This window comes from Falco naumanni, chromosome 5 (assembly GCF_017639655.2).
Source record: "Falco naumanni isolate bFalNau1 chromosome 5, bFalNau1.pat, whole genome shotgun sequence".
Taxonomy (NCBI): Eukaryota; Metazoa; Chordata; class Aves; order Falconiformes; family Falconidae; genus Falco; species Falco naumanni.
Genome location: NC_054058.1, coordinates 77,366,330 through 77,392,670, shown reverse-complemented (window position 1 = coordinate 77,392,670; position 26,341 = coordinate 77,366,330). Strand labels below are relative to the sequence as shown.

General features: G+C 40.4%; 1 protein-coding gene across 10 annotated transcripts in view; it reads left to right on the top strand.

The window, feature by feature from the left end:
* ATXN7L1 (ataxin 7 like 1) overlaps window positions 1-19,304 on the top strand; it is a 114,658-nt gene extending 95,354 nt beyond the window's left edge. For 9 of the 10 annotated variants that reach the window (XM_040594468.1, XM_040594466.1, XM_040594469.1 and 6 more), the window contains 5 exons: window positions 2,121-2,313; window positions 4,749-4,870; window positions 8,069-9,014; window positions 13,260-13,334; window positions 16,645-19,304. In XM_040594468.1, coding sequence (XP_040450402.1) covers window positions 2,121-2,313; window positions 4,749-4,870; window positions 8,069-9,014; window positions 13,260-13,334; window positions 16,645-16,686 — 1,378 coding nt within the window. In that variant the 3' untranslated portion in view covers window positions 16,687-19,304. Of the gene's footprint in view, window positions 1-2,120; window positions 2,314-4,748; window positions 4,871-8,068; window positions 9,015-13,259; window positions 13,335-16,191 lie in introns of all 10 variants that reach the window. The other variant, XM_040594467.1, reaches the window with a different exon arrangement.
* Window positions 19,305-26,341: the final 7,037 nt, after the last annotated feature.

Below are 26,341 nucleotides of genomic sequence, written 5' to 3'. Positions count from 1 at the left end.
GTCCAGGGTAGGCTGTGGTCTGATTGGGAATGAGGGAAGGAGTGGTGTCCACCCTCAGCTCAGAATCTCAGACTAACTGCATTTTTGGGTAAAATGGTCAGTAATAATTAGGGAAGTTTATGTTCAAGCTATTATGGCACATTTGGGAATAAAAGTCTGTTTGCATGAATCGGAGTAGGTGTCGGTGGAGAAATTCTGCACATTTACGTAGATTTTTTCTCTGCAAATACTTCACCAGTTATAGCAATGGAATGTCGGGGGGGGGGGGGGGGGGGGGGGAAGATGAAATTTAGTGTAAATGACAATGTAAGCAGCTAAGATTTGAAACTGTCCATAGCATGTCTTTACTCATTTCGAAGATTTTTCTTAGAAAGGACAAAACCAGTCTTCAGAAAGGCAATGCAAACTTGTAAAGACATCCCTTTAGAAAAACTAGTATGAGGTACTGGATCTACTGAATTGTAATTATCCGCTGATAAACTTCCCTTATGTTTTGTTTGTTTGGGGCGGGGGTTGGTACTAGTTTTGGCTGCAGTAGATAGAGCTAAACTAGTTGGGTTTGTTCATATTTCTTTTGTTTCATATTTCTTCCCTTTGCAGAAGCCTTAGTCAGGATTAGGTGCCAGTTTTGGGGCTTTTGTAGTAAGATACTCCCTATTTCAAACAACAAAAATCTGTTGTTATTTGCTATCTCAAGTCTCACAGAGACAGCCATTTCCACTGTTTTCTTTGTGTTCATCAAGCCATAATGAAATTTTATTCATGCAGTGGCAGAGGTGGGCCTTACAGGGTTTGAATGAAAGGACAACAATAGAGTAGCTGCAGATGAGTTGGTGAGAAGTCTGCATAATTCTCGGAAAAGGAGTGACCTTACACAGTCCTTACATAGAGAGGAGCACAGAGGGACAGGCAGATGTTGGTTTTGGTAGGTGTTATCTGGAATTACAAGTGTTACAGCAAAACTGGAACGCGATTTAGTGAGACTCAGCTGAAGAAATTGCAAAGGCAGTGGTACATGAGGAGGAAGATTTTAGCAGTCATGCATTGTGTTTGTACAATCTACACTTTGGTTTCTGCTGCAGTGCCTCTGTCTGTCGTCCTGTGTTTTTGCAAGCAGCCATGCCAGAGGAAAGCCTTGCTACTTCTCTGCTGAGAGCCAGCAAGCCTGCAGCTGTGCTGCTGGAAGAAGTTATGCGAGTGCTCCCTGCTCTGCTGGGGCAGAACTTGCTGGTTTACTGATGGTGACTTGGCTTGACCTGTCTGGCTTTTCCTGAAGGCTAGGAAGCACTCGCACAATCTATCCCTTGCAACAGCAACTGCAGCAGTTATTTCTAGCTGACGGACACTGGTGAGCCATCCCTGCTGAGTTCAGAAGAGGGCAGCTGTCTGCAGTCTATGACTGCTCTGTCCTGATAGCATAAATTCATGAGATGGAAGATCTTCAGATTTTGCTCAATGTGAACGTCTCCTCCAGCCTCCGAGGTCCACGTACATACTTGGTTGTACAGACTGTTAACTGAGAATCTTTTTCCTACCCCCACTTCTGATCTCCAGGCTGCTTTTGAAAGGCAGAGCACCATCACACCCTGTAGCGCAGAGGCATTCCCACTTTGTTTTATTGGATTTTAGACAAAGGTAAAGAAAACTTACATAAGAGGTCCTCCCAGTCCTCCAATTACTAATTAGCTGTAGAGGGTGTCAGCTAAACACTCTTTTGTTATATTTAGTACGCTAATTTCAGCAGGATTTTGGTATGAAATAAAATTTCATAACTGGACCTTTGAGGTTAATCAAGTAGCAGAGTAATGGTGCAATGTGAGAAGATTTTGCACATCTGATTTTTGTTTGCGTTTTTACTATACGTTGCCTCTCTCAAGATCCGAAACTCAACATCATGGCAAATTTAAAATTTCCAGCAATAAAAAGGTGCTTCTTCTAATGTTAACTTGATGGTAACCCATGATATATTCCTGACAAGACCAAGTGTCAGCTATTCTGTATCTTTTACTGTCTTCTTTATATAATCATTTCTGGTATAATTTACTTTGATGCTTGACTCCAGCAGGTAGGTTTGCAGAGCCTTTGAACACTGATGATTTCAATGTATATTCTCCTTCTAGACCGTCATCTGCAAATAGCATAAACAGCAACAGTTCTTCAAACCACAGTGGGTACGTACCAGAACTGCCACTGCCTTCCATGGGAGGAGATTTAACGAGCAGATTGTCCAGTGATGAAGGAGAAGCGGATGGAGCTGAAGAATCTGAGAAATTAGACTGTCATTTTTCTGGACACCATCCCAGACCTCTTGGGGTATGTGTCTGTCTCTGGCATGCCTTGCTGTTATTCTTATGTAATTCAAGAAGGGAGGGAAAAAAAAAAGTAATTCAGTAAAAATGTAAGGAATGAGGACCTTGTATTATGAAAAGTGTATTCTAAAGAGAACACATACATTTAACAGAAAATTGTATGGATGGGATAGGGTAGGAGGAGAAGACTGGTCAATGCATGTGGCAAACAGGTTGCAGGACAAGATGTGCAGCAGAAAACCAGAAGTTCTAGTTTCAGATTTTCCTCTCAGTAGACTGCAACTCAGGTGTAATTCTGTTAAACTGAGCAAAGTTGCATTGTTTTAAATGTGACGTGAACAGATAATCTTTGTTGTCATAGTTCTTATGAAACTGTACCTTGCAGTTGGTTATGGCTCTGAAAATCATACGGCAGCAAAGGGCTATTACAGTGCTTTGTCAAGTATTGTAGTCTGGTTTGAAGCTCTAATTAAATATCATTTATGCAAATGGATGTGGACTTAAAACCTACTGCTTCATTCATCCGAAAGTGGAAAGTCTAGAGCGCGGCATAGCCCATCTGCTCTGGAGGTGGCTGAAGCATGCGCTTCTCTGGCAGCTGGTTTGGTCTCTCTCTGGTGTTAGTGAGAAATTGCGCTGTAAGTAGTAAGAGCTGCCTTGTGGCATTATGTCTGCAGTGTGAATTTGTTTACACTGTACAAACCAAGAAGCAATGGGAGAACTCTTGAACTTCTAAGCAGTTGGTTCTCATCAAAATTGAGCCAAGGAATAAAGCTAATGAAGACTTCGCTTATGTGTTTTCCATATGATGTACAGAATGAAACAAACAGTGTGATAACTGTAACATTGTCCATATTCCCTAGAGCAAAAGAGAACTTGTTACTGTCAGACACCAGGAAGAAGTAGCTGAACGTGAAATAACTGTCAGATGAAATTCTGAATTTGGTTCTTATACAGAAAATAAGAGTTATTATAGTCTATAATATGATATGCAGGTACCTTCTGCTTACTTGGTACTCTTGTATTTTACTATGGTTTTGCTGACTGCTTCTCTATGAATTAAGAACTAAAAGCTCGCTGCATGTGTGTCCACACAACTTAAAAAAACAATCAAAGTGCAGCCAATTCTTGTGCAGGCATCATCAGTGAGGCACGGCTGTCAACAGCCGTTTTGGTTTAGGATCCTAGTGCAGTTTCAAGGCAAATCCCACTGGCTCATCCGTTCTTGGAAGATCCTAGCATCTCTCAATTGAAGCAGTTAACTGAAAGTGCAACTGTTCTTAGTCCGTATCAACATGAATTCGGAAAAGACTGGGTAAATCGCCTCCAGCACAGTTGATGGTAACTTGCTGCATTTCCTGCTGAGGTGGACTGTTTTCCTTACCAAGTCCCTCTCCCAGCTAAGTGGTGGTAATTGATGGGGAAAGGGCAGTAGCTTCTTAAACTACCTCTTAGTGGTAACTGATCTGTGTCACTGGGAGGTGAGGCTAGTTTATCAACTTAAGTGGTGCTTTTAATTAACCTATTTAACCTTGTTGTGAAACAGACTTAAGATAAACAGTTACAGTCACCTCTCACTGTCCATTAAGCTGAAAAGTATTTTAAAAGGATGCTTTCCTGCTGCATTGGTAGCTTCTGCCCTCCGTCAGGATTTGTGACTTTCTCCCTGCACAATGGAGAGTTGTCTTGTTTTCTGAGGGTGATTTATAACAGGTTTCTCTCCCATAAATAGGTGTTGCAGCGTTTTTCTACGTAACGTGCGATCAGTAAGGCTTGAGCCCAAGAAAGGGTAGATTCTTGATCACACCATTGCAGTGTAGTAGGACTTTCCAGGAAGTTCTCCAGAGGAAGCAGCGCAAATACTCCTGAGCTCCGCAGAATTCTCAAAATACTTACTATTCCTCTAGACACTTTTCATACACCGTGAAGAGTGTATCCAGTGTTCTGTTATAGCACAAGTGCCATGGATGATAATTAATTTTTTTACTGAAACATCACTGGTTTGTTTGTTTATTAAATAGATACTAAAGAATGCCCCCATTGCACCTTTTTCCTCTTCAGTTAGTTTTATTCCTGTTACAGTATTACAAGATTTAATGTGCACAGAATGGTGTAACTGTCTTTCTGAGGCAGTAAGAGTATTATTAGCCAGAACCGCTTCCTTAACAGTACCTCAGCATTTATGTTCTTTCCCTGGCGCACATTGGTGCCTGATAGTAAACTGACTTGTTAGTGAAGTATGAAGTATACTTCACACTAACCTAAACATTATGCACATATTTAATATATCATGCAAAAAGTATTTATGCTGCAGATAGTGAAAAACACCTTTTATATGCATGATACAAATTACAAAGGTGTTCCTTGATCTATAAATGATAATTATTTTATAACATATAATTTTTTTATAAAGAACATTGAAATATCCTTTCTTTTCAGTTTTGTTCATATGGCAGTCGCTTAATGGGAAGAGGCTACTATGTTTTTGACAGAAGATGGGACCATTTTCGATTCGCACTAAACTCCATGGTAGAAAAACACTTGAACTCACAGATGTGGAAGTAAGTGGTATTTTTACACTTGGTGGGCAGTTTAGCATTTTTAATTCTGTAAAACTTCTAAATAAAACACTCCATGGGAAGCGTTTGTAAGTACCTCTGTATTAAGGCATAGCACTAATATGAGTACAAATTTTCTCTTTTCTGTTAAGGAATATAAGCACAACAGAACGATCTATTGTGATGTAAATTTCTGCCAGATTTAGGACTTTTTTTAGTCCTTCTGATCTGGGAGGAATAATTCAGTAGTTCTGTTAGCATTACTTAAAAGCATTAAAGCTCAGAGCTTTCTGAGTTTGGAGATATGTTTTGATATCATATTATTTTATAACACAGGTTAGATTTTGCCTAGGTTTTTATACTCGTATCACCCATTCAGACTTCGCTCTGTAAGACGCATGTGTTGTAAGATAAGGAACTCAGTACACATTTGCCTGTGCCTAAGATGGAATATGATAGTTTTTTTAGTCCATAGCGCCCTTACTGGCTTTGGGGTCTTAAAATTCTGATGATTATTACTCACTGTTGAAGCACCTCTGTATCACGTATGCAGGTTCCAAGCACTATAGGTTTTGGCTACACAGATACATTAAAATAGACTGCACTTCTAAAAAAGATGCTACTTCTTTCTTATTTAAAAAAAATATTTGAAAAGCTCATGGCATGTGCAGATAGGATTGATTTTTTGGGGAGTATTCTGCTACAGGATATGCATTCTTCTTCCAATGTAACGACACTAAAGTGCAGTGTTTCATGTCACTGTTTATTATCAGGATTGTGTTATATTCATTGGATGCCAGCCATTAGATAAACAAGGTTTGATTTTTATTTAAATATATTTTTGAAACACTAAAGCTTGGCTTGTCTGACTAACCTGGTAACTTGATAACAGTGCTACTGTGCTGGGAGACATAGTTTGGAAGTGGTTGGGTTTGCCATAAAAGGGTCAGTTTCATGTCTGTTTAGAGACAGATCACACTTGATCTGCGAGGGGTTCCTCTCTTCTGCTTTGTAAATTTGGCTGTTAACTAGTGCCTGTCACCTTCCACAAATAAAACTGTAATTTGGTTTCCTTAAATAGGAAGATTAAAACATGTTATCTATGGGCTTTGTTTGTCAGGAGGAAAGATACTTGGGCTCCTGAGAAAATGTGTCACTAGTACCACTACTATCATGAAAACCAAAAAAAACCCTCTACAGTAGTTATATGATACAAGAAATGAACAGGCCTCGTCCTGCTCCCACTAAATCCAATTGTAAATGTTTTCCCAATTTCTAGCTGTTGGTGTAATCTCTAATATTTTAATGAATTCCATCCATACTTACTTGTCTGTATAACACAGGAAGCTCACAGTGCTTAACCCCTGTTGTATTCTTCTATTGTCCTCAACCCTCCTCTGGACTGATCTTTTCCCATCTTCTCCAAGCAGTGGTATGCGTAAAGCTGTTATTTTATAACCGGTGCTAGTGCAGCTCTGTAGCTGTGGCTAGAGGTACAGGGATGCAAGGCCATGTTTTGAGCATGACAGTAACATTTACAAAGTACTTTTCATCCCTGTTTCTCAAAGTACTTCACAAAGGTGTGTAAGAATTATTTGCACCTCTTTAAAAATAAACCAAGGAATGGATCTAATAAGCCGCTTTGTTTGTGTAGCGAGTCGCAGGCAGTAGGACTTCCTCGTTTCTGGCGGCATGGACTGTATGTAATCCCTTATGTAATTGTGCCATAAACAGTGTTCTGTCTGACAGTCTCCATAGGAGGAATACCGGAAGAGAACACTTGTAATTAGGATTTGATTTATGATAAAACAGCACACCCGGTGCTGCTCTTTTATCATACTTCTTTGAGGGCAAGAGTAGGCCTTTAAAAACTGAAAAGATGTCAGTAATGAGGATAACAAGGGCAGTGTTACGGTGACGTGCAGCTTCTTAACAAAGAGAAATAGGATTAAACTGTGAATTAACTTTTAGTCTAAATAATGAGAAAAGCTCACATGATAATTTTCCAAGAGACATCATAGAGTTCTGGTTCTTTGTTAACACTGCACTATATAAAATAATAGAAGATGGCTGAATAGGAAGGAGCTTGAATACATTCTACTAATTTCACAGGTAATATTATTAGATTTTATTCTCAGAATAGCATTCAACTAGTTATAAAGCTTATAAAGTATTGTTTAATTTTTTTGTCAAATTTTCAGTATCAGTGAAATTAATCGATAACTTAGTTAATCGCTTCTAACCAGCTCTCAAATGAGCTGCTGGGAATAGCACTGCATTTGGAAGGGGATGAGCTTTCCTCCTTTCCTCTTCAAGCTCAGTGGTTAAGTGCTTCACAGCTCCCCAAACAGGCTCATTTACTGCCCTCATCAAGTCTAACCTGTGAGTTTAGGTTGATATTGAAACTGTCCCACAACTTGAACTTTCAAGCAAAACATATGCAATGAATGAAACATGGTGAGTGGAGTATTTATAGATTCCCACCATCAGGCATTTTATTTGCATTTTTTAATTGGTAAAATAGGAGAGGAAAAATGGAAATTAAATTTGTAAGAAAGTGATTAAACTGTAACACTGCACTTAATTGCTACATGGGGCACTTGTGCTGAAGCGGAGCTCAGTTCTGGTTTAACAGAGTTACACAGTTTAGGGCTTGTGTGCCATAACAGAAGTTTATAGGGAAAATTATGCTGCATAAGTCTTTACCTAATCATCTTCTGTTGGGTCTCTGCTGCCTTCACAGATTTAATGTGCCTCATTTCAAAATTAATTCTTAGGAAAATACACTTCATAATCCAGCTTTCCTGAATCTTTGCAATATTAAAACACATGTGGTTTGCATTTTGTTGTATTAAATCCCAAAGAACCTCATAACGGAATTGCAAGTTTAAAAAGAGGGGAAAAAAATCACAAGTAAAAGCATTTTTAAGCTGTTGTAGAATGCAGAGCTGATTTTGAACAGTGAATATTAAAATACATGTGATTGGTAGAATAGGACTCAAAATTAGAATGAACTAGATTTGCCGCCTTTAATAAGTTGGTCCTTCCCAGAAATTGTTTCCTATCTGCATTGTTTGGATGGATTTTTTTATGCATCTGAATCTCTTCTTTTCTCTTTTTTCTTCTTTTTTATTTTCTCTTTTTTTCTTCTTTTTTTCTTTTTTTTTTCTTTCTGTTTGGTTTTTTTTATTATTTATTTAGGAAAATTCCTCCTGCGGCAGATAGTCCCATGCCTTCTCCAGCAGCACATGTCTCCACTCCCTTTCCAGCATCAGTCTTACAGCCTTTCAGCAACCCCAGTGGGGTGTATATTCCTTCAACACCTATCAGTTCAAGAATCACTTCTTCTTCTTACATAATGACATCAGCCATGTTATCAAATGCAGCCTTTGTGACAACGTCAGATACGAATTCCATTATGTCGCACACTACAGCTTTTCCTCATGTGGCTGCAAGTCTAAGTATCATGGACTCAACTTTTAAGGCGCCATCAGCTGTGTCACCAGTGCCAGCAGTCATCCCTTCCCCATCCCACAAGCCATCCAAAACAAAAACCAGCAAATCCTCAAAAGTGAAAGACCTGTCATCTCGGAGTGATGAGTCGTCAAGTAACAAAAAGAAAAAGCCGCAGTCGTCGTCCTCGTCGTCCTCATTATCTTTACAGACATCTTCCTCATCTTCATTTTCAGGGTCCCACAAAAAGAACTGTGTCCTGAATCCCAGTTCAACTTTGAACTCCTATCAGGCTACATCTTCCTATAACAGTATGTCTGTGCACAATACAAATAACGGAACAAGCCCACTCAGTGCCAAATCGGAGCCCTCAGGACGGACTTCATTATCCAGTAGTTCAACAGACTCAGTGAAACATATGAGCATGGTAGTAAGCAGTATTGACTCTTCTAATCTGTCTGTATCTTCTCTTGTGCACCACTCAGGGGACCATTCCCTGGGAGCACATAATGCAGTGTCTTCTCTACCCCTTTCTTTTGACAAATCAGAAGGAAAAAAGCGTAAAAACTCTAGTTCTAGTAGCAAAGCCTGTAAAATCACTAAAATGCCTGGTATGAATAGTGTTCATAGAAAGAGCACTGCCAACCTTATTTCTGCGGTGCCAGATCCTACAAGCAGCTCCATCTCTCGGCAGGTAAGGGACTCTTCCAGTTATTTTTTTGCAGGTCATGTCTGACTTACTTGAAATATTTCATGCGTTCTGGAAGGAAAATGCTGTGTTTGCTTCAGATGGTTTTACTTCACACAACTTACTTTCTAGTCTAATACAGAAACATATCTGTATTTGTTTTGTACCAAGCATAGAAAGATGTTTTGATAGTTATATATATATCTACTTTCTTAAAATATTTTTATGATATTTTTTTTATTCGATTAATACAGTAGCCATTTGTATCTCTGAAAGTAAAATTTACTGCCCAGAATGGATAAATAATTTTTAGCAATTAATTTTTTATCTTAATTCTCATCTCTCTGAAATAAATTGTGTCATTAAAACAGGAAGATAAGAGTCAGCATTTCTGTTTGTTTCTTTTCCCAAACTTGTTGCTGATTCATTTCTTAGTATTATGCAAGTCCCCTGATTTCTCTTTTATGCAAAACACTTACATCTACCCTTCCTCTGGAGAGAGTCTGAGATGCCTGACCTCAGATGCTGTTTCCTGTTTGAAACTGAAAAAATTAAGAAATTAAGATCTCAACCAGATGACCTTTAGTGGACACTTGGTTGTCTTCTTTACTGTGAATGTGTTCAGAATATTGAAGTCAGTGCAACAGATAAGGTTACACACTCTTCATTTCATTGTCACTAGCAATAGAGCTTTGACTTCCCTTTCAGTGATGGCTATATAAGGAAAAAAGTGTATGTGAAGTAGAATTTGGTGGGGAAACTGCCAATATGGTCTTTATAATGATCTACTGTTCCATTCTGCTGCTTTGTCCAGTGCTGTGCAGTGCACAGAAAACAAAGCTTGGCCTTGTAACCTGGAAGACAAAACCATAGAAAATAGAATACCTTAGAAAATCCGGAGAAGGTAGCTTAGGAATTTTTTTTGTTTGTTTGTGAAACTCTCATTTCCTAAAGATATTGCACATCAAATAGATCTGGAAATGGAGAGGGTAAGATCTTGGGCAAGGCAATCCATATGTAATAGCAGACAGAAATGGGAGTGGAAGAAAAGAATAAATGAATTCTAAAACTGGTATAGTAGACAGAATGAAGGTTTCAAAGAGTGGCTTAGCAGGTGTATATTCTCTTTCCTTCTTCCAGCAGAGGTGCAACTGAGATGACTTGTTTGGCTTTGAAAAATGGGTAGTGGCACATTCTTTCTGGTTTAAGCCTTTTAAATGTGTCCTGCAATCCCAACTAATCTTTAAGTCACTGAAATCAGTGGAGGATGCTGTAAATTCTTCATTCTGTCATACATCTGATTTTTGAAATACATATGTGCCAAAAAAAGATTAAATTAGCCTGAGATACATGATCTCAAATGGGAAGAAGTAGTAAGTACAAATTGGTACGTCAGTACAAACATTGGTAGTAGGAAATGGACTGTATCATCTTTTCACAGAACACAGACTATCTGTAGCTAGTGCAGTCTGAGGAAGTCTTACAGATAGACGCAGGAGGTTCTGAGTTCAGATTTCGATTCCCGTAGTGATTAGATCTGCTCCTGTGGGACATCCTTATTCCAGTTTGTGATGTATTTAAGCATGTTGCACAGTAATAGAAGTAAATAAATCACAAAGAATCAATCAGAGGTCTTTTCTGATTATTTGTAAATATGTAATTCACGCTAGTATTTTTTTCCGTAAGTAAAAGATTAAATATATGTAAAGAGTATAATGATATCCTGATTTTTAAACATAATGTTTTTATACACATGTACAAGTGCATATACATATACACGTATACATGCATATATGTGTGTGTGTATATATGTAAAAGTTGGTCACACTTTCCTTTTATACTGCTGGTCCTTGGAGCTACACTAGTAATCAAAAATAGGAGGTAAAGTGGAGTTGATTGTATTTCAGATGTCTGGCTGGGAGCCAGTTGTCTCTGTGACAAGGATACTGAATTGTATGCAATACAAAACAGACGTTTCCTACTGCTTATTTGTGCTATAAATACATGAAATTTGTACCCACTTAAGCATATGGGTCAAATAATATTACGTACTCTACATGTGAATATTAAAGCTCTGGAGAATACAATACTTGAAATCACTTTTAAGCTGTGCTGTTTTGACTTGCTGTGTTCTAGAAATGCAATCGCGGTAAAAATTCCACACAAAAAAAAATCAGTATTACTTAAAATCTTGCTCCTGTTCCCTGATGTAATAGGGCAAATTAAGAGACTAGGAACATAGAAAAAAAAAGTCAAGTGACTGGTGATAGGCTGAGGGGGGTTTATTGTGGGTTTTTTTTCTATTTTAATTAAAGTCTGGCCTGCATAGATAGTAACTGAAAGTGTTAACCATTGGGTTTTGAAGTACACTTTATTTTTTAAAGGCGGGGGGGGAGGGGGGGAAGATTTGGGTCTTGGCCTCACCCCAGTCCTTGTGATCCTTTTGATATGGCGTTGCCATCATTAAAGACCCAACACAACTGGAAATCAGTCTTTCTTATTTTCACTTTTTCACTGAGCGCTGCGACTGTTTGGTCTGTCTGAATTACCCTTCTGTCCTGGCGCGCTGCCTTTCCAGGTCTGAATGAAGCCAGGGTGGTAAAGCAGCTCAAAGCCGACCACAGTGCCGCAAGCTGTGTTGCGCCTTGCTTTGTCTTACGTAGAGAGGCAGTCTGGTAGCTGCAGGAGCACTGAGTGAATGAAAGCCCAAAGAAGTGCCGTGTTCCCTCTCAAGATTCTAGGATCTCAGCAAGTCGATTTCCTAGTAGCTGTTTTTCCACTTAGAAGATGGACACGTATTTTATTACGGAAGGGTTTTGTGAGTGTTAGAATGGTGGATGTAGGGAAGACAGATGTGCAGGTGTGTCATGGTGTTCTGAATAGCTAGGAAAGGTTTTACAAGATTGTGTATCTTTAGTCAAGATTTGTATACTGAAGGAAAGCACGTTGCTACTGAGAGAACAGCTGTGGCATGCAAAACAAGCGAAAGGGAACAGGATGGGCAGAGGCTGATCCTTTTAGTCTTTGCGCACCATGGGGGCTGCCCTCAGAACTGGCTGTAAACAACAACTTTAAACATTTCTTCTGGATAGAATGTGCACCGAGAGCACTGTTTCAAGCAGTCACTGTGTGAAAAAGGGCAGATATGGAGAGGGAGACAAAGGCTACCTTTCACTATACATGTGAAATGGCAAAATAACAAAAAATGTTGCAGAAGGGAAGGAGAAAACCGATGTTGGTGAAAACCCTGCCAGCCAATGTCACAGTCCCACCTATTCAGTAAGGAACTTGCAGCTGCATTTCTCACTGTTTAGAAGACAGGTCCTTGCTTCCTCTCCATCACATGATTAAAGCTGACATTACTTGAAGTTCGTTGACCTTGTGAATAACTATTCAAACTCCAGTCATCTGCCATTTGCAGGCAGGTGTCCATGGTTAATTTTTATTACCCTTGTAACCCCTGAGGAACTACTCTTGACTCAACAGCTGTCTCCCCTTTTCTATCGCAACAAGCGTCTACGCTATGTTTATGGGTCATTGTAGAAGACCTGAAGACAGACTGCCCTTGCAGAGTGCTGTAATCTCTCAGGCACTGAAATACGACGATTAAATACTGCAATATTTTAACTAAGTACTTTTAAAATGCATATAGGTGTACTATCAATTTGCACTCATTCCCAAACAAATTTGCTGATGCAGTAAATTGAAACAATTGCAATTTTAAACCTGGAGTTTGAGTCTTCTGGTTAACACTTGCTTTATTGAGCAAAAATAAATGAAGACTCTACATGAAAGAAAATGGGTAACTCAGGGCATGCTATGGTGCTTGGCCACTTGCTTTAAGCTCCCCAGGAGTGGGAAGGTCCCCTGGGGAGGAGACTGTGACCTTGAGCGCTCTGTGCTCTCTCAGTTGCTGACTAGCTGTTCTGAGTCACTGCAGTAACCAGAGGAACTAGCATTTCAGTCTAGAGGGGTGGGGGTTTACAATCTCTGTTCTCTCAGTAACTGTTCCTTACATTGTTTTCTGACCTCTCATACTATCTGTGTGCCTTTTAAGCGCTAGTTTAAAGTATACAGGCTCCAAGACCTAATTACAATTCTGTCCAAAGTGTATTTTTTGCAATAGCAAAATACCTGTTCCAAATGCAAAGCAATTAGTGTGACTTTACACAGGAAAGGGAAGGCCATTACCAGCATCTGTGTTCAACTGACAAATATGCCTCTCAATACTGCTCAATTAATGTCTTTCAGATTGGAAAAAATAGCAGTGTAGCTTTGTCACAATCCAGTCCTTCGAGTACATCAAATCCAGTACACAACAGACAAGTAAGTTGCTTTTAAAAAAGTGTACTTAAGTAGTCTGTAAGTGGTTTTGAAAGATATTATACTGTAAAACGTTAAAACACAATTTCTTTATTAATACAATTCTTTAGAGAAGGTGTCTTTCAGTGAACTAATACTAGATTTCTCCTCTCACCTAATTCTTTTTCCAGCTATTTTCCCATCTGAGATTTAGGAATAAAAGGTTTTTACTGGTTTTTCACCACCTGTAATACACCTCAGGTTAGCTTATGTTGGCCACTGGCTGTTGCTTTGGCCGTACAAACTCAGCAGCAGCGGGAACTGTCTGCAGAGGATCCAGCTAAGCTGATCTGGTTTTTCTATCTAACTTGTCCTGCTGAGCGAGATGGCACAGCGGAGTCCCCAGCCTGGCATAGGAAGGACAGCATTTAAAAATAGACCAGAAGTGAAAGCAGCAAAGGGAGGACAGAAACAGGACAGAGAAGACAGGGCGCTTGAGTATTTAGAGAAACTAATCTGAAAGCATAACTAAACTAAGCATAATCTGAGTTCTTCTTAAGACTGCGAGAAATCCTTAGCACTCCCGCCATACAGGGGTGCGATATCCATCACACAGACTAATAATAATTGTATAATTATAATAAATTCTGTAACTCAGCTTTTTTGTGAGGACAGGTGCTTGACCTGTGATCCAGCCCTCATCTGTCTGGAAGACTGAGGGGCTAGTCTGTGTTTTTTAATATGGCCCCTACTGTTTGACTCTCCAAGTTGAGTAGTTTATCAATAATTCATTGTCGAGATCCTTGGTGTGAAAAGGTTTCCCACCTCAGCAAGGTGTAACAGCCACAAGCAAACAAAAAATTCAGAGGATTTTTCTGTACAACCAGTCAGTATTTTAGAATTCTGTTATGTATTCTGTGTAAATTATACAGAAGTAGTTATTTCAGATGGCTGTGTTGCTTAGTGTCTGCTGTGTAGACACAGCAAAAAAAATAGTAATGATTGTAGTAATGATAACTCACAACTGTATCCCCATTAAAAATATTCTGAATCACTCACATCTTGAGATGAACTGCCAAACAGTAATTTTTTTTTTTCTCGTGGCGCTGAATGCAATGCAGTATATGTAGGGAAGAACTACTCTGAAGGGAATAAAGTGGAAAGTTTCTTCATACCTCTAGGGACTGGCATTTTCCTGTGTGAGACGCTGTCATCCAGCTGCCAGTAACAAACATGGGATAAAGCTGTTCTGAAGTGCAAGACTTTTTGCTTTAACCTCCTGTGCCTGTGTTAGTATAAAATACACACTACTCAAGGGACAGAGCTTGTTAGGATCTGTTGCCTAGATCCCACGGGGAAAACCTAACAGTACAAAGCACTGATTTTGTGGCAGCCTTATGTAAACAGAGGCTATTGCTGAGCTTTTCAGCTGCTTGTTCCCAAAGTTTTTATCAAAAGTAGAAGTGTTTGTTTTAAGCCCCACAAACTCTTTATTGTTAAAAATATGTTTCTGTTAGTTTGGTAGTTGAATAGAGAGCCCAGAATACAAATACAAAAGAAAACTGAAATAAAAACTTTTTTAAAAACTCTTAACACAGAATTTTAGTATTTGGAACCATGAATAATGATTACCTATCTAATAGATGTTTGTCACTGTCAAAATAATTCTGAGCTGCTTTGTTGACAGCTTTCATCTCCAGTCTAGCAACTGAATAGTCTCTAAAGAAATTTTAGTCTTAAACTGTGCTATAATATTTCTTTATGAAGGTGTTATTAATCAGGTAACAATAAGTGGATCTGCAAATATGTGCTGTGTCAGTAAAGCTACTACTGGGGGAGGCTGAGCTCTCTTGTTCTTAATGTTAGTGGTGTTATAACCGTGATAATCAGGGAGTCCAGGCAAAACCAGGTCTGTAGGCAGAGACAATCTCAGCTGTATTCTGGGGTTTATAGTTGGAAAAATCAGGCAAGTTTTCATGAATACAAGTCAGGACAACAGACTTTTAGCAATGCAGTTTGAAGCAGAATTGCAGCCATCAGGCTAAATGTGCATGCGGAGCAGTTACTGATGGCCTCTGCCGTGCTACCCGGCCAGGCAACCCGTCGGGGTCCGTCTGCTGGCGCAGAGAAGTTGTTAGAAGGGGGTGGTCGTCTCTCAAGAGAAGGGAGAAAGGTCCTGAACTGCACACGGGGCTGAGTGACTGGGTGAGAGGGCGTTTGGGAAGCGTGGCAGGCTGAAAACCCAGTCTGGTGGGAACCTGGGCTCACCTGTGTGCAGCCCTCCGGAGGCGGCGAGCTGCCCGCTCACCCTCGGAAGGTGGCCACTTGGAGCTGAGGGGACACGCAGCAGTGCTGTGACAGCCACCTGCCACTGGGAAACGGGTGTTTCTCATTATGGACTTGGGAGATAAAGGTGCGCTGTGGCGGTTTGGATGTCGCACAAGTAGCTTCTTTCGGTCACCCCTACATTTGGGGAAGTACACTGCACTGCTGGGCGCTCCCCTGGGCGGCCGCCCCACCGCCAGCACCACTGCGGGCCTGGCCGTTCCCTCCCAGCGCGTTCAACTCAAGTCAGGGTAAATTCAGACAAATCGTTCTCAATTCATGTTTCATTTGAATGTCGCTGCATCTATTTGCGACCTGAAGGGGGGCTTGTATACATAAAAGCATGCCTGTTTTTCCAACTGTTGTAGCTTTAATAAAAAATACATCACTTTTCTTTACAAAACCTACATGTTTGTTAACGAACATTAATGGAATCGTAGTTTTACAGTCAGATTATTTGTGCCTGTTAATGCAAATGATGTATTAAAAGCTTGTTTTCTCCAGATTTTATCCTTGTTCTAGGTTTATAACTAATCAAGTGTTTTTGTCTTCATAGTGCTTTTAGGTGCCTGAATGTGTTAACACTTCAAGACCTCAGTATGCGGTGGTTTTTAAATACTGAGTAACTAGATCATTTTATTAAGGGAAGGTGACAACGTGTATGCTGTGTGGGGATTCCTTGTGCATGAAAACATGCTGTGTAGAGGAAAAGATTCTTCAGAGTTGTCGTCTAATTGCTGCTCCTTGTTTGTAATGATACCCCAAGTTAATGAACATAAGATTCACCAAAGCTTACTAAAATCAGACGGTCCCAAAAGGAAGTACGATGTTTATTGAAAGCAGTTCCTTCTCTTAAAGGTCTAATGTAATCAGTAAACAGGGAGGGAATTTAGTTCAGGGACTTGAAATACATTCTGGCTTTAAGTTCTGTCAGATGCAGATGTTATTAAACTATTATATACTGAAAGACATTTTGTGATTTTGAACCTGGCTCTGGTTTCTCTTTTAGAAGACATCAAACCGGACTGGTAGAATAAGGACTCTTCCATAACAAGGAAAAGGAACCAGCCTATAATCTCTAGCTCTCAGCAGCCCTACTCCACAGGGTTTTTCTTTTCTATGTCCTGCAGATGGATTTAACCTTTTATGAATTTGTGGTTTTAACCAGAATTAAATTTACAGAAAACTGTAATAGTGATTTGTTTAGTTTTTCACTTGTATTTGCCACTGATCTGTGTGTTCTGCTTGGTTATGTTTCATGCCTTTTTAAAGCTGTTAGCGTTGCAATGCTCCCTTTGTTTCCTTACCAGAACACAGCGGACATTCCAAAAAAAAAAAAAAAAATAATAAAAGAATCCAGATCATTATTTGAATTTATTTCAAGGATCTCCAAATTTTTTCATTAACTAAAAATTACAGTAATTCTGTGTTTAAGCTTGTCCTATGGATAAAAATTGAGTGCATTTCTTAGTAACCTGCAAACAGCTGGGGCACTGCAACTTTAGGGACTAATCCTGACTGGTGCTCTGTACCTACAGCATTTAATAATTTCAGTGGGAATTCTGAGTGTTCAGCCTTTTCCAGGATCAGGCTCTTAAGAAATCTATACTTCAATCAATGCATAGAGGATTTTTGCACCAAACTGTAATTAATGTTATCACGGGCTCAACGTGTAAAATCCCCGTATCTTGGTGGATTTCTAGACCCTTAAGATCATAGCACTTGATAACTCCAGAAAGCAGTTTGGGTTTGCAAGGACAGGAGTTGAGCAGATTGGCTTGCATTAATAGAATTGCACTGACAGTGTTTCTTATAGGATTACTGAATAATTTTTTAAATAAAATATAGATTTTATAATCAGGAAGCCAATACTAGGTACTGGAACAGTAGTACAGAGGAGTTAATTTTTATTTCTACAGTGTTAAAAGTGCACTTATATGCTGGTTTATTTACATCTTGGGGAAAGGCGAGAGACTGCAAATAGGGAGATTATTACTACTTTCTTTTTTAAAAAAAGAAGGCTTAAGGCAAATTTTAAGACTAAAAATGTTTAAGCAATTATAAACAAGGCTAGACCCTTTGAAAAAAGTTTAGAAATATTCTTAAAATAAATTTTTATAGTGTTAATTTTGTAATAATTTATGTTTTGCTATACTTCAGAGCTAACTGACCGGTATAGTTTCAGAAACAGTATGAAACTTAGGAAAGTTTAAGCAATGTTTATATTTTTAAAATGTTCTTTGAATTATGTTTTTATTGTACATTTCTTCAGACTGAAAAATGTGTACATATCTTTGTTATTTTTGCACAATTTTTGTCTTGTTCAGTTTTAGGAGCAGTACTATGATTTTTTTAATTTATTTTGAGTTATGAAACTGCAGGAGTTTAAAAATCTCAGTAACAAAGTCATCCTCTGTAATCAATGAACTGCTATTTCTAGTTGTTGAGGGAAAACAGTGGTTGTGAGATTCAGTGGTTGCTTCTGAGAAATACTGCTAATCAATGACTGAAGGAGCAATTTTGTAGTTTTAGGAAGCTTTAGCTCTTTCCATGCATCTTTTAATTGGAAAGCTGGAATATGGAGCCTGTCCTTTGAATGCTGCTTAAATTTTTTTTTCAACTGGCTTACACCTGACAGCATTTCAGGAAAGTTAAGCATGAAGTAAAATCCCACAGTGTTCTTTCATCATCAAAGAATCATTATTTAATTATATGTATCAAAAATTTCAGCCTGAAAAGTGAAATGGAAGTAGACATTTGAAAAAAAATGGATACAAACTGGACCAGCCTATAATGCATTATTAGTGTAGCATTCACTCAGTAGTTCTTTTTCTTCCCCATTTGCCTGAAAATCTTGTGATTTGTTTCCAGCAATAGAGGCTCAGAAGCTTTGGTTGTTCCACATACGCAATGCATAGGCCCGTCAGCCATAAAAAGCGACTTGGATAACTTGTATGCCTTCTTTTGTATTGATGTAACAATTGTAAATAGTGCTGATCGACCTTTGTAGAGAATAGTTTATACAGCATATTCTATTATTGCTGATTCTCAGTGAACTATTGTTTTAAAAAAAAGAAGAAAAAAAGAAATTTTTCTATTTACACCTTATATTTTGTTATGCTGTTGACCCATGGCACTTTAACAAAACTCTGTGGGTTTTGCATAGCTGGTCAGTCATGGGATATATTAAATAACTGTTGTTGCACAGAAATGAATTTGCACCTGCTATATTGTGCTTTCCTACTACAGATTTTAGAACCTTTTCCAGAAGACTTTTGAAGAAAGCATGTCCAATCATTCTAAGAAAAAAAAAATGCCATACTTGTACAGCCAATTTCTTTTCTACAATCCATATTTTGTAACACTAAGTATTTTCATTCTTTGTCCTGCACCTTTATGTATTAGCAGTATCAGATAGAATTCATTCCATGCTTGTGATAATTGTAAGCAGAATAAATGTCTAAAGTAGGTGTAAATAGTAAATTCTATGGCTTACAGTTTAAAAAAGGAAAAACAGAACAAACACGTATCTGATTGATACTGCCATGGTTCAACACCAGGCCTGGAGATATTCTCTAGTGAGCGATTGTATTTTTTGGTTTTTTTGCTTTATTATTATTTTTTTTTTGTAACATGGCTTTGTAAATAAAATAATTTATATGTTTGTAAGAAACAGATGGGTTTTGTCATTATTTATCTTTGCAAAGCAAAAGTGGTGTGTATTGCAAGACTGCCCTTTTTCTTCCCAAAGGCTGAAACGCACGGTGTGGACAGCCAGCACTGAGAATTCGACCAGTAGTTTGAAAGACCTGCCCAGCTCTCTGTACAGGGCTGAACTTCTCTGGGATTATTTCTGGCACTCATGTCTGAAGTATTTCTCTATTTACGTGTCAGGACACGTGTGACAATCAGCTACTGAGGTTTTTGCATCGATAAATCCTTTTTAAATTTCTTTGCTTAGCTGAATGCATTTTCTCATTCCTTATCAGTGTAAGAATTAACTTTGTTACAGCTGCTTGATTTACGAATTCTCACTTCAATAAGCAGTACAAATTTATAACCAGTCTTTTTATCACTGTTAATACTAAAAATGCAACTTTTATCTAGGCATTAAGATTCTTGTTGTGTGTAAAGCGTGTTCCAATTACAGATCAAATGAGACTTAAATTGTTCATTTGGCTTGTCAGCTCTGCAGAGAGGATGGCAGTTTTTTCTCTCTCAGCAAACCTCTTCTGCAAATCTGAGGAAGATGTACTTTTTTTTGCTCCTTTTATGAAGTAGCTGGAAACTTAGTCTTGGAGATACTGTAGGGAGGATGCTTACAATTACGGTATAATCTTTTTTAAAAACAAGGCATTTGGACTGCAAATTGCATTTTTGTATGCACACACTCAGAACTGGCAGAGGATATAAAAAGCAGGCCTGTGTTAAGGAAACGGTAATCGAAGGATGAAAATTTTACCTTCTGGGTAAACAACTTTGATGTCTTGCATGTTCCGATACCTGCCGCAGAAGCTACAGTTTAACTTCCTCTTTACTGTCCAATTCATGCCTTGGTCTCAGCTGCTTATATGTTGAAACCTTTGTTTATTTTAATCTTGAGTTTGTCTTTTCTAGTATAGAAAACCTGAATGTCATGAAGTAACAGTAGACACTGAAGTTTGATCTGATAGAATGGTCACCATGTATGGCCAAAGAGTGACATTGTGTTTGTAGGATGCTTTGCTATTTCTAGCAGGCATTTAGGAATCAAAGATACAGCCAAGAAAATGCAATATTGCAGCCATGAGTTATTAGTTGCTTGCCATCATTGCCCGTGGCCAGCAAAGGCCAAAGACCAGTGAATTTGTTTTCCAGATGGGAATCTGAGTAATTTTTTAGGACTTGCGTGTTGATTAGAATGATGTACAAGCTGTTCTCTATTTGGAGTTGGGTTTCCCCATCCTTTTTTTGGTTATACAACAAGTATTTTGCTTGTAGAGCACTCTTGCTTGTATTATCTAACATGATCTTAATTACCACTAGTTTCAGAGGGAAGTAGATCACACTGTAACTTTTTATTTATTTCACTCCAGTTTTAATGCTTGTTTTTACCACAGAACTATTCATTTTAAAAGAAAGTCATTGCTGTTGCAACCAGTATCTGTCTTACTCTTCCAAATCTGTCAGGATTCACAACTGGAAGAAATGCCAAATAGTGATTCCAGAAATATTTGGAGGAGATTCATACAACAGATTCAGACTTCAGAACACCAGAATATTTATTTCATGCAGATTTTTATGCTGTTCTGCTCCTGGAGTACCTCTTGAAAGCTACTACTCAAAACGAGTACTTTTAAAACATACTTTCCCACGTAGCAGAAAGGTAAAGCTGGTAATTAAGCAGCGGGTCCCTGTCCGCTCTTCAGCTGGAGGATCCATGGTGGATGGTATGCGTACTCCTGTTCTCGTTTTGTAACGCATCACAAATGACATGGGTTGGATTCTGTTGGGGGGGTGGGCACGGTGTTTATGGCTGACCTGCGGAAATATTTAGATCTAGTCTGTGATCTGCCCTCCTACGGAAGGGAGAAGGGAAGCTTCCCCAGTTTAGGGGAACCTTGCCAGAAGTAACGCTCAGGATCCAGGAGAACTTGATTTGAGGGGAGGGACACCAGTGAGGGTTCAAGATGGTGCACAACATTCAGCTGCCCCTTTGCAGATTTCCCAAACCTGAAAGATTTAGCGCTGCAATTGAATCTGGATTTGGTTGACTTGGAGCAGTTACTAACATGGTTGATGTGACACCACAAGAGACTGGTTTTTCAGAAAAGATGCCTGGCATGAACAAACTGTATTTACAGAGGGTGACAGACGTAGAGGCCCGTTGGGGTAGATACAATGCATGGGCCTGATGAACTCGTGAGTACGACCCTGTGAGTCCTGTGTCTGTCAGCTGATTTCCAGCCTGGCCCGTGCTGAGGCAGAGGAGGAAATGTTGACAAGAGTAAGCATCACTGCAGAAGAGAAAAGCCATCACCCCCTCCCAGTGGCAAATTTACTCGGTGTTGATTTGGAGAGCTGTGTCACGGGTGAGTACACAGGTCACCGGGAAAGGATTGCTTGGGCTCCAACTTGTAGCCTTTCCCACCACAGATTCAGAATATATAGGCTTGTCACCTTAGTTCTGAAGATATTCTCAACAGCCTATGCAAGAAACTTTCCCTTCTGGTCAGCTCTAGTCTGAAATTGCAACTACTTGCCTTTTTCTTTAGTTTTATTTTGATGCATAATCAATTGGAGTTTTGTGGTGTGTTTTTGGAGTGTTTTGTTTGGCTGGGTTTTTTTTTTTAAAAATCTTGAGTTACTCCTTCCTTGTTAATTCTCTTCAAGGATTTGTATCTGAAACACATAGCCTGAACAGTAATACCAACACACTGGGCTCGCTGCTTCGTTATCGATGGAGGCACCACGGTGCAGAAAGCTGGTTTTCCCTTGTGTTATTTTGCAGTGTTTCTAAGGCCTACACAGCTTCATGTCCTGAGTGTGGATGCTTCCAAAAAAAAAAAAAAAAGGAAAAAAAAAATGGGAAACACACACACACCTCCCCCCCCCCCCCCCCCCCCCCCCCCAGCCAGTCATTTAAAGGGAAATGGTCCATTTGTGCTCCTTCAACTAGAATAAGCCAAGTGCATGTTTGCTCCTGGAGCACATAATGGACTCTGTGTCAGGCCTTTCACTTGTAACAGATGCTTGTCTGATGCCTCTTCTGCTTTGCCCCCAGCATATTACAGGGCCACACTCCCTGACCCAAACTCCTTTCATCTGCAGTTAAATACCAATGAAGCCTGAAAGATACCAGCTTCTCCATCTCGAGCTTCTGTCCAGACTGGCCTTCAAAATGCCTTAGGAGGTTGCCAAGAAAGGAAAAGGGAGAAAGAAACTGAAGCACAAAGCAAGTGGGTCAGCACTGTAATGAACCTCTGGCTCCAGTTCGCATGCCCTGACTTCAGGGGACATCGTGCCAATGCCCATGAGGGAGGTCACGAGTAGATCAGAGCCAGGCTCTGCACTGCTGCACAGTGGGAGGGTGAGAAGCAACGGACGTAAGTTGGTAGAAAAGTGGTTCAGACTGGATGCAAGGGAAAACCTGCCTGCCACGGAGACAGGCAAGTGTTAGAACAAGTCGTTTAGAGACGGGTGCAAGCCCCAGCTTTTGAGGTTTTATTTTAAACCCAAACTGGATAAAGCTCTAAGCAACCTGGTCTGACCTCAAAGCTGACCCTGCTTTGAGCAGGAAGCTGGACTACAGACCTCCTGTCCTATGACCCAAATGTGAAGAAAGCAACAATGATGATCTAACTCCTCTCTCAAGGACTCATCTTGTAGGGTCATTTTCTCAGAAACACTCCCTAGGGCCTTCTCGGGTGTTTTCCTAATGCCAAACCCCCTTCATTGCTTGGTCTTTATGTTATTCATTAACGAGTTTTTTTGGTAGCTGTAATTCCCACTCAGAGCTCATGTCACCCAAGACCTTATCACTGGCTTTTCTCACTCCACTGTGTCTTTCCTAGATATATATTTTACTGGATTTTTTTTTCCAAAGCTGTCCTTGAGATATAGCACAGTTTACTTTGAATACACTTACCTGCTTTGTTTCTAAAACTGCATAGGATGAGGCAGAGAAACTACTGTCCACCTTAAGTCTTGTATTTTTACGTTCATAGAACCAAGCACTTAATTAACGTTCTCCAAGAATGTTAATCTTTTCTTCAGAGGAATCATGACCGTCTAAGGATGGCTAACTGTGTAACAAACTAGATGGCATTCTTTTCTAAACCTACTGTCCCCAGTGATCAGCACATCCTCTATTACAGCACACGCAGTACTGCAGCTTATACGAAGAGCACATCTATTCTTGACACCTATGGGAAACCCACCTACATTGGCATTAACCTTCATCAAATATTGATGCCTCCAGAAGCGCTGGATTTGGTAGAGCACTGCTGACATCGGCAAGTCCTCCAAGACCTCTTCCTGGTAACTGTGCTTTTATAGGGTACTGACTAAAGTGACTAGTGTTAGAACAGACATGTGGACTTACAGTCAAATACAGGAAAAGACAAAGGTTGCTCATCAGTAACGTGAGTCTTTGGAGACACATAACCCACACGCAGTTTTGCTTCCTAACTGCATGCCCAGCCTTTCTGTTGTTTAAAATGTCTCTTTTGGGACTGGGGCAGGGGGTCAGAGAAACTAAGACAATGGAGATGGATCTCTGATCTCCACCACCCTGTGTAGTGTGAACTCGCTTTACAGATACTGCTAGAATAAAAGCATCTGTGGTCTTCAGAGCTATGGGCTCAGAGCCACACTTAAACAGACAAATACAGTATGCATCTCAAAGAATGACGGCTTCAGCAGTATAACTTCTTTTTTCCCTTTGCCTTTAGCAAGAGTCCCACTGTAGTTCTAGGAAATCAGTTTCTTGGGTTTTCAGCCAACTGGGTAGTGGCCAGTTCTGTAAAAAAGCAAAATCTCCTGATATTAAACTAGTCTTTTTGAGACCTATTTTTACTTCTTTTTGACTTGGAAACAGTAACTGGAAGTATTTTTCTAATTCCCGATATTTAATTTTTCCCAGTATATGATTTCTGATGGCAGGTTCAGTCTGTATTTTGCAGTTGACTAAAAAAAAAAACCCAAACACCATTATTCACAGCTTAGCCTTACAACTGCAGGCTCTTGTTCTTGTGGAGGGGACTGGGGTGGCAATGTGGTGGATGCACGCCTGATCCAGGCTACTTCTGTAGGACATCAAGGACAATTTCTTGACAGAAGAGCTCAACAAGCTGAGCCGGGCTATGCTAGACGTGCTAGTCCCACATAAGGAAGGGCTGGCTGGGAACACTGACATTGGTGGCAGCCTTGGCAGCAGTGACTACAAGATAGCAAACCTTAAGATTCTGAGGGAAGTGAAGAAGATAAACTCCAGGGCTGCAATTCAGCTATTTAGGAGGGCAGGCTTTGACTTCTGCAGGCATTTTGTTGGCAGAATCCCACACAATACTGCCCTGAAGGGCCCAGGGGTGCTAGTTGAAGCACAGGAACAGTCCACTCTGATACGCAGGAGGTTGAGCAAACATGGGAGAAGCCCAGGATGGCTGAATGAGGAACTCCTTCCTGACTGAATTAAAACCCAAAAGGTGAGCATACAGACTGTGGAAGCAGGGGTGGGCTGCCCTGGAGGAATAAAGAAATGCTGCCTAGGCATGAAACAGAACTGGGAAAGCCAAAGCTCAGATGCAGTTGGAATTAGGGAGGGATGTGAAGGACGCTTTTTGTACATTAACATGGAAGGAAGACTAAGTAAAACGTGGGCCCCACTATGTGGGGCAGGTAACCTAGTGACAAAGGACATGGAAATGACCAAGGTATATTTGGTGCTGCCTTTGCTTCAGGTTTTAACTAGAGACGTCTGCGCTCTGATCTTTGGGCAGAGTCCAGGGAGTGGGGAGTGAGGTACTACCCACATAAGAGGAAGCCTGAGTTCGGGAGTACTTACCTTGGATCCATACCAGGCTATGGGAAAAGCTGGGCTCGATTCAAGGGTGCAGGCTGGTATCATTAATAGGCTGCTATCATCCTTGAAAAATCACGGTGAACAGGGTACAGGGCTTCTAAGGACTGGAAAAAGGCAAATGTGATGCCCAGTTTCAAGAAAGACCCAGGGAACTACAGGCTGCTCAGCCCAGCCTCAATCCCTGGTAGATTACGGAACAAACTTTCCTAGAAGCCATGTCCAGGCAACATGAATTTCCCAAGGAGAAACTACACTGAGCAGCCTGCTTGCCTTCTGTGGCGACACGGCTGCCTGCCGGTACTGAGCGGAGAGCAGTGAATGGTGTTTCCTTTGACCTTAGCAAGGCTTTTGGCACGGTGTGCTTTTGTGTATTCTTACAAGGGTTCAAGGCATGGACTGTGAGGTGGGTGGAAAATCAGCTCTACAGCAGGACTCACGAGGGCTGAGGTTAGCCACTTGAAGTCTGGTTGGTTGGCTGTTACTAGTGATGTACCTCAGGGGTGACCGCTGAGCTAAATAATGCTGAAGGATTTCATTACCATCCTGAAAGTTGGGATGGGTTGCAGATTCATGGATAACGACAGATTGATTGTGGGGTAGGGAGGTGACTGATACAGGGCAGGGCTGCCCTTCAGAGGGAGCTCAGCGGGCTAGAAACAGCCCGACAGGAACCTCATTAGGTTCATCGGTGACAACTGCAGAGCCCTACACCTAGGAGGGAGGTGTAACCCCATGTCATCGAACAAGCCGGGTGCTGACTGGCAAGAAACCCACTTAGCAGGAAAAAGGGCCCGTGGGCAAGCTGAGCACGAGCCAGTAAGGGGCCTGGCGGTGCTGAAAGCTAAGGACGGCCTGAGCTGCCGCGGTAAGGATGTAGGCAGCAGTCAGGGAACTGACTGTCACCCCCTGTTTTGGCACTTGTGAGACCACATTTGCAGAACCGTGCCCAGTCTGGGGCCCACTATACACTATACAAGCAGCAGCACATATATTCAAGTGAGGCCAGTGGAGCGTTGCCAAGACGATCGGTAGCTAAAGCATATGATGTGTAAGCATATGCTAAAGAAAAAAGGTTTGTTCAGTTTTAAGACAAGAAGATTAAGGAGGGGAGAGGGGTCCGAGTGCTGTCATCAGCAACAAGATG